Source organism: Phascolarctos cinereus, unplaced genomic scaffold, assembly GCF_003287225.1.
Source record: "Phascolarctos cinereus isolate Bilbo 61053 unplaced genomic scaffold, phaCin_HiC Scaffold_2;HRSCAF=192, whole genome shotgun sequence".
In the NCBI taxonomy this organism is placed as follows: domain Eukaryota; kingdom Metazoa; phylum Chordata; class Mammalia; order Diprotodontia; family Phascolarctidae; genus Phascolarctos; species Phascolarctos cinereus.
Window position 1 is genome coordinate 32790313 of NW_027555625.1, and position 14511 is coordinate 32804823.

Consider the following 14511-nt stretch of genomic DNA (forward strand, 5'->3'; position numbering starts at 1 on the left):
CAGGTAGGTAAGTAGGTAGATAGATATACAGATAGATATAACTTTAGCTATAAAATATATATACAAAATAAATGCAAGATAATGGTACGAGTGGTGAGGACTAGCATCTGGGGGGCAGGAATGACCCTAGGGAAGAGATGGCATCTAAGCTCAGCTTTGAAGAATCCAAGAGGCATCTAGGTAGTACAGTGGATAGAGTACCAGACCTTGAATCAAGAAGACTCATCTTTCCAAGTTCAAATCTGGTGTCAGACACTTACTAGTTGTGTGACCTTAAGCAAGTCACTCTACTCTGTTTGCCTCAGTTTCCTCATCTGTCAAATGAGCTGGAGAAGGAAATAGCAAACCACTCTAGTATTTGTGCCAAAAAAAAAAAACCTCCAAATGGCATCACAAAGGGTCAGACATGACTAATGACTGAAAAACAAATAACAAAGGATTCTAGAGGTGAAGGGAATGAGGAATGTCATTGCAGACATGGGAGACAATCTGTGCTAAAGCACAGAGACAAGTGGAAAGGAAGAGAATCTGTGTGTGTGTGTGAAGTTGATGTTTTGAACACAAGTAGAAGATTTTACATTTATCCTTATTAAATTTCATTTTATTAAATTCAAGCTCCTATTCTAAACTGTCAAAATGTTTTGGGATACCAATCTGTTGTCTAGTGTATTTAACTTTCTCTTCCATGTTGGTTATGCTGCAACTTGATAAGAATGCTCTCTATTCTTTTATCAAAGACATTGATAAAAAAAAAAAAACACCTCAAACAGCACAGGACCAAATAGAGATCTCTAGGATACTCCACTGGAGACCTCTGCCGAACTTGACATTGAAACATTAATGACTACTGTTGGCTGCCAGCCATTCCCACAGTTCCAGAGCCATCTAAACATACTCTCATCTAGCCCACATCTCTCTTTCCTCTCAGTAAGAACTGAATGGGGGTATTTTATCAAATGCTTTGTTCAAATCTAGCTAAAAGTCTGATTTGTAGCATTTCCCTGATCTATCTACCAGTTTGGCAGTTCTATCAGTAAATGAAATAAGGTTAGTCCTTCATGACCCATTGATATTGAACTTTTGGTGATCACAGCTTCCTTTTCCAGGTGGTTCCGAGTCATCTCTTTCATAAGACATTCTCAAATTTTGCCAGAAATACAAAGCTGATTCTCCTAGAGTCTCTTCCCTTTTTGGAAGATTCAGAATATCTGTCCTCTCTCATGAAATATATCTCCCATTCTCCATAATCTTTCAAATGTCACCTACCATGACTCAGCAGTCACACCTCTCAGTGCCTTCAGGTCCCCAGTCTGGAGTTCATCTGGGCCTTTGGGCTCTTCTTATTCTCTCCTTATTTCTCCTGGGTGTCAACTCCTCAATGGCCATTTTTAGTCTAGTCTTTCTGAGTCAAAGGTCACTTTCCTTAGCAGAGAAAGAAGCAAAGTAACAATGGAGTTATTGTGTCTTCTCTGTGTTGTGAGTTACCAACACCCCATCCACCCCAAACATCTGTGCTATCTCTCCTTGGGTACTCCTCTTTTCCTGCTGTAACCTTGTTCTTGGCCTTAGCTTCCCATGCCATTCTAAGCTTTAGTGTTCCCGACATTCTGCTTACAGCGCCATCCCACCCTCTTGTGTTCATCACTTGTCATCTTCCTTTGTTTCTGTTTTATAAATATGTGTGTATATAAATATATATGTATCTATATACACACACATACATATACATATATATGCATATTTAAAAATCTAAGCTGGTTGAAGACTATTTTGTGTATGTACATTATATCTCTTCAGAAAACTCTGATTTTTTTTTCCTCATCAGACTTGTTTTTCTTTGTATCTTTGAATTGCTTTTCTTTTCTTTTTTTAAGAAACCTTGTAGGATTTAAGTCCATGGGACACTACCTGGGATGTAACAGCTGGTGGTACAGTAGATTAAGCACTGGGCTTGGAGCCAGGAAAACCTAAGTTCAAATCTGGCCTCAGATACTTACTAGCTGCATGACTTTGGGCAAGACACTTAACCTTTGTTTGCCTCAATTTCCTCACCTGTAAAATGAGGATAAGAATAGCATTTATGGCTCAGGGTTGTTGTGAGGATTAAACAAGATAATAATTGTAAATCTCATAGCACAGTGCTTCACACAGTAAGCACTATATAAATATTAGTTATTATTATTATTACTTTACAGAGTTGTTGTGAGGATTAAATAAGATATTTGTTTTTAAAAAAAAAAGTACTTGGTGCAGTGCATAGAGCACTGGACCTGGAGTCAGGAAGACCTAAGTTCAGACCCACGTCACTTAGCCCTGTTTGCCTCAGTTTCCTCATCTGTAAAATGAGCTGGAGAAGGAAATCACTCCAGTATCTTTGCCAAGAAAACCCCAGATGGTGTCATGAAAAATCAGACACAACTCAACAACAGTAACAACAGTTAGCATAGTGCACTATATAAATATTTGTTCCCTTTCCTTCCCTCCCCACTCTTCCTCCTCTGAAGTTAGAGTGGATACCCACTGATCTGGAAGGTACCAGGTCTCATCCTCCAGCTGTCTAGCTATCTAGGACAAATCAAATTGTCCCTCCTTCATCAGTCAGTTGACAAGCATTTATTATGTGCCGGGGACACAGATAAAGGCAAAACAATCTCTACCCTGAGAGAGTTCATATTCTAAAAGGAGAAACAAGATGCAAGTACCTATGAACATTCAAGATGCATATGCAGTGTGAGTGGAAGGTGATCTCAGAAAGAAAGGATTGGGCAGATGGGGCAGGGACAGGCCTCTTACGGAAGGTGGGATTAGAACCAAATCTTGAAAGGAGCAAAGAAAGCTGAGAGTCAGAGGGAAGGAGGGAAAGCATTCCAGGCATGTGGGAGACAGCCTGTGGACATGCAGTCAGGAGATGGGAGGAAGAACGAAATGTGAGGAACAAGAAACCAGGCCAGGAGCTGGATCACAGAGTTCATAGAGGGGAGTAAAGCATAAGAACCTATCAGTCTGTCAAGAAGCATTTATTGAGCACCTACTATATACCCAGCACTGCACTGAATGCTGGGGATACAAAGGAAGGTAAAAACAGCTGCTACTCACAGGCTAACGATGGGGGTGGGGCAGGGAAACAAAATGCAAACAATCATGCACAAACGAGATTTGCAGGATGAATGGAAGATCTGTGATGTCACCATTAGGGTCACATGGCCAGCATGGGATGGTACCGCAGGACTGTCATGAGCGCTGAAGGCTGGAACGTCAAAAGAAAGCTAAGGACAATCTTTTGAAAGGGCCCTTCTACAGATGCAGATCACAACCTTCTCTGACTTATGGGTGTTCTTCATAAGTTGCTATGGTCAAAAAATTCATCACCCTGCAGCCAGAGAACCTTTGTACTGATCTGAGGCTGGTCTTCCAGTGACAGATAAAAGGGTCGTTACGAGGCCCATATATGAATCCTTTCCTGCTTGGTGGGACCTGCCTGAAGTTGAGACTTCAGAACCCCAGGGTCACCCACAGATTAGGAGGAGGCATCTAGGGAAGACTGTCCTGCAGGTAGGATGTCCTTCTGCATACGAAACATGGGTGGAGAGAGATTCAGGCAAACTGGTTGTGCAGAAATGCAGAGTCAAAAACATGGCGCCCTGCAGCGGCCTTAAGGGAAAATCCAGAAGGTGGGCCAGGAAAGACTTTTTCCCCTTCCACATCTTTCAAAAGCAGCTAAGTAGTGCGGTGGAAAGAATGCTGGACCTAGAGTCAGGAAGACCTGAATTCAAATCCTGCCTGAGGTGCTTACCAACTATGTGACTCTGGGCAAGTCACTCCACCTTGCCTGTCTCGATATCCTCACCTACAAAATGAGGTTAGTAGTAGCCACCCAGAATTGTTGTGAGGATCAAATGTGATAATATTTGGAAAGCTCTTTATAAACCTTAAAGTGCTATATAAAGTTAACAATTATGATAGCACCATTTTTGTAGGAGCAAAAAAAAAAAGGAATGAAAGTGGGTGACCCACAACTGAGGAATGATTGAACTGTGATATAAGATTGTGATAGAACATTATTGAACCATAAGGAACAAACATGAATTCAGAGAAGGTTTCAAAGACTTGTGTGAATGAATGGATGCAGTTAAGTAAGCAGAAGGGGCAGCTAGGTGGTGCAGTGAATAAAGCACCAGGCCTAGAGCCAGGAAAACTCATCTTCCTGAGTTCAAATCCAGCCTCAGACATTTACTAGCTGGTCAAGTCACTTAACCCTGTTTGCCTTAGTTTTCTTATCTGTAAAATGAGCTGGAGAAGGAGATGGCAAACTATTCCATTATCTCTACCAAGAAAATCCCAAATGGAATCATCAATAGTCAGACATGACTGAAAAATGATTAAACAACAAAAAGTAAGTGGTACCAGAACACTTTATACAATCAATCAAGCAACATTTATTAAGTGCCTACTGTGTGCCAGGCACTATGTTGAGCACTGGCACAAACGGTAGTCCTTGCCCTCAAGGAGCTTACAATCAACAGAAATGAAAATAAGTGAAAGATTTCAAAACTCTGGTCAATACGGTGAATGAGCATCACTTCAGAGAACTTGATGGTGAAGTCAGCAGAGAGGTGCAATGGGGCATACATTATCAGACATGGCCACTGTATGGATTTATTTTGCTTAACTATGCTCCTTTGGTACAAGGAAAAGTTATTGGGGCTACCATGTAATGGGAAGTAAGAGGTACGTAAAAATAATTAATGAAACACTTTTTTTAAAAAAGAGGGGATACCTCCTTTGATCTAAGAACCATAACTTTCTGGCTTTCTGCTGATTAAAGAAGATATTATATGTAAAGTGTTTTGTAAACATTAAGTGCCATACAAATGTTGTTGTTGTTGTTGTTGTTAAGCATAAACTTCACTGATTTCCTGGACTTTCCCACACAGGCAAATCGTTGGATAAGAAACAAAGAATCTCCGAATGGGCTAAAGATAATTAAGCTCACAGACACTGGATTCCTGCGCACACTTGAAAACTCCATTAGACTTGGATTACCAGTCTTGCTAGAAGAGGTTTGTTTTCATTTCCTTTAATATAACATACTAATTCTGCTTCCCCATTCCTTTTCACTTACTCAGTAAGTATTTATTAATTACCTACCACGTACAAGACACTGGGCTTCCTACACAGCATATATCTATATAGTGCCAAGAGAACCAGTCCTTGCCACTCTAAAATCAGCCAAACCAGTTTTTTGTGCTATTGAAACTGAACAATCAATAGAAAGAATTAAATATTCCATTTTCAACAAATTATGTCGTGTTTAGTTATTATACAGAGTGTCCCAAAAGTCTTAAAATTGCATCAAGATTTTTGGGACACTCTATATAAAGACAGATTCATGGTTTTCTTAATAACTTTTTTCCAAAAAAAAAAATTATGTAAGGGCTTTTGGGCGCAAGGGTTGAGGAGTGCGGTAGAGAAAGGATGATCTTGGAGCAGCAGCTTAAGCCTACATCTTATAGAGGGCAGAAATAGCCCTTAATTATTTTGTTCCTCCTTATTATATTGTAAGTGAGCACCAGGGTATAGTATAGAGAGAGTTGGTTTTGAAACCAGGAAGTTTTCCAAGTTCATGTCCTACCTCTGACACAAACTGGCTGATGACTGGATGATGTTGAGGTCTTCAGTGTCCTAGGCCAACAGTGTCAAACTTAAATAAAAATGAAGACTACTCATCCATACATTAGGATTTCCGTGGGCCCCATGTTGACTTAGTTTTAAAATGTAACATCATCTATGTCTTGTTGTGTTTTTATTTATTTTGTTAAACTTTTCCCAATTACGTTTTAATCATTTAAACCAATTACAAATGGTTTGGGCCATACTCAAGAGCGTTGTGGCCCAGATGCTACAGTGAGGTGGGTCCCATGTTTGACATCTCTACTTTAGGTAACTCTAAGGGAGGAGGTATCAACACACATGGGTAGCAGGAGTTTTCTCATCTGAGAGTTCTCTATCCTAATGAAATCACAGGCATATTTCCTGGACCTATCAGGTTGTCAGGGAGCATTCTGGAAGTCATTGTTGATGGACTGACCCAGTTTTAAAGCTATTCAATACCAGATGGAGCTGAGGCTGAAAACCTTCATCCCAGAGAGGCTCAAGAGAAAATCTGGAGATCATTGAAGTGAGCTTCTCTGTGCCTCAGTTTCCTCATATGTCAAATGCTTGGATTGGACAAAACAGTCTCCAAGATACCTTCCAACTCTAGATTGTTACCCTCATGGGAACTCTTCAAATCCTATAGAATATGCCAGATTAGCTAATGCCATTCTCAATGGTTCTGATTTCTTTATCAAAGCTAAAGGAAACACTGGACCCTGCCCTGGCACCAGTTCTCTTGAAGCAGACTTTTATGAGTGGTGGGAGGATGCTCATACGCCTTGGAGACTCCGACATCGACTATGACAAAAACTTTAAGTTCTACATGACGACCAAGATGCCCAATCCCCACTATCTCCCTGAGGTATGAGCTGTCCCACTGGAGCTAGGTTCTTCTGCTTATTCTTAGATCCTGGGACAATCTGGGATGGCTCATTTCAGCCTTAGTGCCATTCCTTCACTCAACATCCTTTCCTTTCCTCCCCAAGTGTTGGTGTTATTTATTCCTCCTTGAGGCGCTCGTATTAACCCCCTTCAGGCATCAGGGGCCCAACTTTCCTGGCCTTCTTTCTATCCCTGGCATTCTCCACTGCTGGACGAATCCCATCTCCTGTCCCATGACTATACTCTTGGCCACCCCAGAAGTCCTCTTCCCTTATGGATAGTGCTGATGATGCAAAAAGAGGCAAAAGATGGTCCTTACCCTCAAGGAGATTACATTCTAATTGGGGAGACAACATGCAAATATACATATAAAAATAAGCTACAATCAGGATAAATAGGAAATAATTAACAGAGGGGAAGGCACTAGAATTAAGAGGGGTTAGGGAAGGCTTCCAGTAAAAGGTGGGATTTTTGTTGGGACTGAAAGGAAGCCAAGGAGGTCAGTAGACAAAGGGAGGAGGGAGAGCATTCCAGGCTTAGTGAATAGCCAGAGAAAATGCAGCCCAAGACCTGCCTCAGATATTTGTGCTAGCTGTGGAATGCAAGGCAAGTCATTTAACTTGCCCATGACTCAGTTTCCTCATCTGTAACGACCTCTGAGATCCCTTTTAGCTCTAAATCTCTGATCTTATGATCTATCCTCCTTCTAAACCTGGTAGTGTTGAGGAGATATTGTATGTTAAGTTTATAAGTGCTTAAGTACAATTATGTACAAATTAGTGTACAAATATGAGTATCATTATATCTCTTAGTACCTGAAGTTGATCCCCAGTGAACACACCTCTAAGTAACAATGTTCCAGTCTAAAGGTTACTCATGGCTGGGGATTCTAGATCATTTTCATTCAAATGCCTGACCCTCTATGGGGTAGGGGAGGTCCCCATCACTTCTCCCAAACACCTGCAATTACAGAATCACAGAATTTGAGAGCTGGCCATGTGACCCAAGCCCTACTCCAAAGAATCCCTACTATAAATCACAATGAGTTGTCCAGCCTTCAGAAAGAGGAAGTCATTCCCCAGTTGGACAGCTCCTCATCATTAGGGAGCTTTTCTGGATGTCAAGACTAGATTGGTCTCTTCACCACTTCCTCCCAGTGCCCCTGGTTCTCCCCTTTGAAGCCAAACCCAATAAGCCTAATTTCTCTTCCATACATAGCTGATAAAGTCACCAAATCTTCTCTTCACCACAATTTATGGGGCACCTAGATAGGGGCTATCTTATAATTTAATCTCAGACACACACTCCCAAGCCACAGTTGGACAGTGGTAGGACCCACTTCCTCTCCGTATACAGGCTCTGGCCAATTTCCCATGGAGTGATGCAAATGGTGGCTTTCCTGCCACTTTGAGGGTTCCAGTAAAATAGCAGGTAGGGTACTCTTTCCACATTCCACTATCTACCTCATAGACCATTCTAAAATGTGCTTATTATTACTACTAAGAGGCAATGTAGTGTAATGGTTAGTGAGTAAGATTCTGAAATCAAAAAAGACCTGGGTTGAAGTCTTGCCTCCAAAACATCCTGTGTGACTCTGGGCAAATTAACAACCTCTTAATGTCCTAGACAACTCTCTAAGATTCTATATTGCAAAGAAGGTATCAACCTACATTGATAAAGGGATTTTCCTCACCTAGAAGTCTCTGTACCAATAAAATCACAGATCTAGGTCCTATCCCTATCATTATTATATGATAATTTTGTATTACATTCCTTAACCTCCAGACTTATTTTACCCAAGTTATTGAGAAACATCCAGGCCAAATATGCCTGAATTCCTCAGCAGAATTACAAAGAAGTTAAGTACTTCCTGCATTAGCAGTGTGATTCCCTTAAAAAGCTTTGAATAACATTGGAATAACAGGTCACCCTTGAGTTCATCTCAAACAACTGAATTTTAGGTAGAATCATTTTCTACATTCTTTTTTCTTCAGGGCAAAAAAAGACAAGGTGAATTCCAACTATGAAAAACTGAGCTACCCAGTGGGTAACAAGTTTCTTGTGAGAGAAAAAAAAATGTGTAATTTGGAGGGGAGGGATGGAGGAAATAACAATTCTCTAGCTAAGTGAGTGATCAGACACATAACTGAACTGTCATTCCCAGGCTGCAAAGTGCCCAGATTTCCAATGCGAGGCTTAGGAAGGCAACCTATGCACTAACTTTTATAGATGACTTATTTGAATTTTTGTGAGACTCATCTGAGTGTGAAATAAGCTATAATCACTTAGGGGGAAAAAACTGAACACATATGAATAATTCCTAATTTAAAAAAATCTTCAGATCAAGGCAAAGAACATAATGTTTCATCTAAATGAAATGTCTTTTTCCCTCCAACAAATTTCATGTAACTTCTTTATAAGAATAGTGTCTTTGGGGGAAAAAAAAACTAACATTTGTGTTGTAGACTAATCATTTTTCTTGTCCTTTTACAGTGTATAGTTAGTTACCTCTTGGGGGACCCAGTTTGGCCTCAGTTATATCTACATATGTGAACTGAGTTAGGGTATAACGATGTGCTACTTTAATTGAAAATGTGGGATTTAAGGTGATTTTTCCCACCTTAACTATGATTTAATGATAAGCCACAACTAGTCTTCTTTGATCATTCGTTATTGAAACAATTAACCTTTGTCTACTGTATCTTTTTTTCTCTAGGTCTGCATTAAAGTTACTATCATTAATTTCACTGTGACCAGATCTGGCCTGGAAGATCAGCTACTAAGGTATGAATGATTTCCCCCCTATGTTTCCCTTTTGCATATATCAGAGGAAACAAACAACAGCTATGTTTTTGCCTTTCTTTGTATCCCTAACACTTGATATAGTGCCTTACATGGAAGTGCTCAATAAATGCTTCTTTGACTAATAAAAAAACCTCAAAGCTTCCAGACTCTTTTCAGTGTTCCCTGAATACATTCTTCTCTTTCTTGACTCTATGTCTAATTATAGGGGTCTGGCCTTGGAGTCAGGAGGACCTGAGTTCAAATCAAACCTCAGACACTTGACTGTAACCCTGGGCAAGTCACTTAACTCCTATTGCCTCAACAAAAAAGAAAAAAAAAAGATATGTCTAATTATAGTATTTAGCAGTGAAAAGAACACTGGACTTGGAGGCCGGAAGACCTGAGTTCAAATCCTGCCTCAGCTTCTTACTAGTTGTGTGATCCTAGACAAGTCACTGAAACTCTGTTTGATCCAGTTTGCTCATCTGTAAAATGGGGACAATGATACCACCTACCTCCCAGGGCTATTGTGACAGCCAAATGAAATAACTAATCCTCCTAAGTTTAAATCCAGACTCAAACACTTACTAGCTGTGTGACCTGAGGCAAGTCATTTACCCTGCTTGCCTCAGTTTCCCTGTCTGTAAAATGAGCTGGAGAAGGAAATGGCAAATCATTCCAGTGTCCTTGCCAAGAAAACCCTAAATGGGGTCACCAAGAGTTACTATCTTGGTAACTCAAAATACTTTGACATAGTGCCTAATATGTGCCAGGCACTGTGCTAAGAGCTTTACAATTACCTCATTTGATCCTCATAACAACCCTAGGACACTTGAAGAGAGGAGTCAGGAACTACGAGGTGGGCTGAAATAAGGGTACCATCTCAGGGCAAAGGAAGAGGGAGTCAGGGGAAAGAGTTAAAAAAGGAAAAACAGAACCATTTATTTTAGAGACAGGTGAGGATTACAGGGTTATAAGAATTGGTCCTGTGATTTCATTAATATAGGCAACAACCAGGAGAGAAAACACTCCACTGGTAGAGGTTGGCACAGTTTAGCCTTAGAATAGGAATTCTTCATCTGGAGTCCTAAAAAAATATTTGAATAACTATATGTATGTTTTCCTTTGAAATAGTATACATATTTTATTTTATGTATTTAAAATTAAATTAAAATTTATTATTTTTACATTAGATTTTTAATTTTATATATAAACTTAAAACTTTAAAAAGGATATATGTATGCATGTACATGTATATCTGTATAAATATATGTGTGTATATATACATACATATATAATACATATTATATATGTATATATACATATGTGTGTGTACATTGTGGATATGTTTATATATACACATACATATATACATACATATATATATGTATATATATATATATATATATGTATGTGTGTGTGTGTATATTTATGATTCTGAGAAGCAATCCATAGGTTTCACTACACTGTCAGAGGGGCCCAGGGCACTCAAACAGTTAAGACCCTCTGTCTTACAGAGTTGCCTAAAGCAGTGGTGTCAGACTGAAATAGAAAGGGGAAAGGGGATGGGAGGGGGGCCTAAACAGTACATAAGGATCCCTGAAGGTACATATTGACTTAGAAAACCACATATTAACTATTGAATTTTTATTTATTGTATTCAATATTTCCCAATTACATTTTAATCTGGTTTGGCTCCCTGTCGGTCAGGGAACATGCTTGACACCTCTGGCCTATATCACTGAGACACTGTTACTTGCCCAAGATGGTGCACCAATGTGTGTGAGAGGCAAGATGGGTACCCAGGTCTGCCTGGTTTCAAGGCCAACTTTCTAATGACTTTGCCATGCTGCCTTCTTAGGGACAGGAATGGCAGAAATGAATGAGACTAGCATTGACAAGTTTTCTTAAGAGCATGCTAATAGAATGCCTTGAGGAGGGGACGGGAGAACTGATATGCTCTCTGACTGGTCTGGCAAAGGTCTATGAAGCAGGAAGTGAGTGTTTTATGGGGACATGAGCTGTGAGGTCCAGAGGAAGCATCACTAACATGGTTGAATGTCTCTTCTAGCGACGTAGTGAGGCTTGAAAAACCTGATCTAGAAGAGCAAAGGATCCAGCTCATCATAAGGATCAATGCCGACAAAAACCAGCTGAAAGCCATTGAGGACAAAATCCTAAAAATGCTGTTCACGTCCGAAGGAAACATTCTGGACAATGAAGAGCTTATCAACACCCTCCAGGAGTCCAAGGCAAGGAGGGGTTTTCACTGTGGACGGAGGGCAGGTCCAGCGCTTAGCTTAGTATGTGTTGTATATGAAGGCTTGTGTGCATTGATTGACGGAGGAGCCAGAACTCAGGCGCCAGAGAAGAGACAGAGACAGGTCACTCTCTCCACTTACTGATTGTTGTCACATCGTTTTAGGTCACATCAGGGGCCATTAAAACCAGACTGCAAGAGGCGGAGTCCACAGAAAAGATGATCAATGCTGCTCGGGAGAAGTACCGGCCTGTGGCGACTCAGGGATCTGTCATGTACTTCGTCATCGCCAGTCTCTCAGAAATAGACCCCATGTATCAGTACTCCTTAAAGTATTTCAAGCAAGTAGGTTTTCTCTTAGTTCGGCTCTCCTCTGAGAGGGCACTTTCCATTGACTTGGAGCAGGCCACACAGTTCTCACAGAGACATGTGCCTGCGGAAGGTTTTAGGGGGAAGGATGTTTTGACACAGGACCTGAAGGCCCTTTCCATCCAAAAAACCTAAGGCCCCTAATAGTCACTGTGGTTTAAAGCCTGCTACACCTCTTGTTGACTTGGTCCAGTCATGTCCGATTCTTCGTGATCCCATCTGGGGGTTTCTTGGCAAAGATCCTGGAGTGATTTGTCATTTCCTTCTCCAGCTCATGTTACAGATGAAGAAACTGAGGCAAAGAGGGTTAAGTGACATGCCCAGGGTCACATAACTAGGAAGTGTCTGAGGCTACATTTGGACTCAGATCCTCCTGACTCTAGGGTGGTGCTCTTTTCACTTCCACAGGCCAAGCCAAGAGTGTGGCTCAAGTTGGTGAATTGGAGTGACAGAACAAAGGCTTTCTCTGGGGAATTCCCACCTTGGTTAGGAACTTAGCTCCAATTTTTGGCCCTTCCTACTGTTCCCTTACAGGGACCCTCCACTGTAGCTTAATGGATCTACTCAGTAATTCCTGGATACAACTTGTACTTTCTCCATCCAAACATTAGTGATGCTTTGATTCTGTGTTCTGTGATTTACAGTACTTTCCAATCCTCCATCCCCACACCTTGACCTCTCTAGTTGCTTTAGAAAAACTTTACACCTCTTCTGGGACATGATATCTAACTTATACCAACTTAAAATGTGTAACATTGCTTTTAACTTTACAGTTTAACCTGAGATTTTTTTTTCTTATTTGTTAGTGTCTTTCACCTACAAGAAATGGAAACAGAAGGATGTTTATTCCTAACACCAACACTCCCCAGGCCTCTTCTTTCAGGTCTTTTAGAGGTTTTGCCATTTTTGCCCTACTTTTTTCTCTACCAACTCAATTCAACAGCCACTTATTAAGTACTTCCTAGGAGCAAGGAATCATGTTAAGAGCTGGAGACAGAAACATTAAAGAAGGACACAGTCAGTCCCTGTCGTCAAAGAGCTTACTTTCTACTGCAGGAAACACCTCCTTTGCCCATTCGGTATTATGAGGGGGGACGTATCTCAACCAAGGAGTTGTCAAAATGAACTAATTCAATCTTCTTACCCCGTGGCTTTGAATCCTGTTAGCATAAGGAGCCATTCTATGATACCACTAGCCTAGGCAGCTGGGTGACTCAGTGGATGATAGAGTTCCAGAATTGGAACCAGTAAGACCTGAGTTCAGATTATGACCTTAAACACTCACTAGCTATGTGACCCTAAGCAAGTCACGCCATCTCTGACTGCCTCAGTTTCCTCCTCTCTAAAATGGAGATGATAATAATAATAGCATCTACCTCCCAAGGTTGTTGTGAGGATCAGATGAGATAATTTTTGTAAAGTGCTTAGCACAGTGCCTGGCACATAGTAAGTGCTATATAAATATTAGCTATTATTGCTGTTATTGTTATTAGTATTAGCAATTAACTTCCAGGATTGTTGTGAAGGTAAAGTGAGATGAGATTTGTAAAGCTCTTTGCAAACTTGAAAGTGCCACCTCAATTTTATCTCTATCGTTATTGTTATTATTAAAAGGAGAAAGAAAGTAGAAAAAGCATTAAATTTTTTAGTTACTGCAAGATGGGGAAAGATCATAGACGAACAGGAATCTAGAGGCCATCATGGGGTAGCTAGGTGTCTCAGTAGATAGAGCACTGGACCTGGAATCAGGAAGACCTGAGTTCAAATCTAGCCTCAGGCACTTACTAGCTGTGCGACCCTGGGCAAGTCACTTAAACCTGCTTGCTGCCTCAGTTTCCTCATCTGTAAAATGAGCTGGAGAAGGAAATGGCAAACCCCTCCAGTATCTTTGCCAAGAAAGCCCCAAATGGAATCATGAAAAGTTGGACATAACTGAACAACAAGAGGCCATCAAGTCTTAACCCCTTGTGCAGAGGAAGAAACTGAGGCACAGCAAGATTACCTGAATTTGAACTCGAGCCTTCCTCATTCCGAGCCAAGAGCTTCCTCTTCTGCACCGTCCAGCTGCATCCGTACGCGTCCCTTCCAGACGCTCGCGCATCCTAAGTTAGCTAACTGAGCTAAGCAGTTGTGGGTGGTTTTGGTCAACATTTGCCCGATATTTATGACTGGAATTGGAGCTGAGGCGGGCGTGAGCAGAGACTCGTCTCTCCCTTGCAGTTATTTAACACGACCATCGAAACCTCGGAGCACATCGACGACCTGCAGCAGCGCCTGGTGATACTCCTCGATCAGACACTCTTGACAGCTTACGTCAACGTGTCCCGAGGACTCTTTGAGCAGCACAAACTCATCTATAGCTTCATGCTCTGCGTCGAAATCATACGCCAGAAAGAAGAAATAACAGAAGAAGAATGGAATTTCTTCCTCCGTGGCGCGGCGGGCTTAGAGAAGGTATCGCTGTTAGAACTGGGCTGGGGCTGTTGCTGCAGAGGCAGAGAGGGTAAACCCAGGGGTCTGCAAAGGCTCTGGGGAGCTGAATGAGGCTGAAACAGAGGGCT

General features: G+C 41.1%; 1 protein-coding gene across 1 annotated transcript in view; it reads left to right on the plus strand.

Annotated features, from left to right (window-relative positions):
* The window catches only part of DNAH6 (dynein axonemal heavy chain 6), a 250339-nt gene that overhangs the window by 181606 nt on the left and 54222 nt on the right, over positions 1-14511 (plus strand). Inside the window, exons 59-64 of the mRNA XM_078149111.1 lie at positions 4935-5060; positions 6353-6517; positions 9254-9321; positions 11393-11573; positions 11747-11926; positions 14171-14404. Of these exons, the coding sequence (XP_078005237.1) occupies positions 4935-5060; positions 6353-6517; positions 9254-9321; positions 11393-11573; positions 11747-11926; positions 14171-14404 (954 nt within the window). The remainder of the gene's footprint in view (positions 1-4934; positions 5061-6352; positions 6518-9253; positions 9322-11392; positions 11574-11746; positions 11927-14170; positions 14405-14511) is intronic.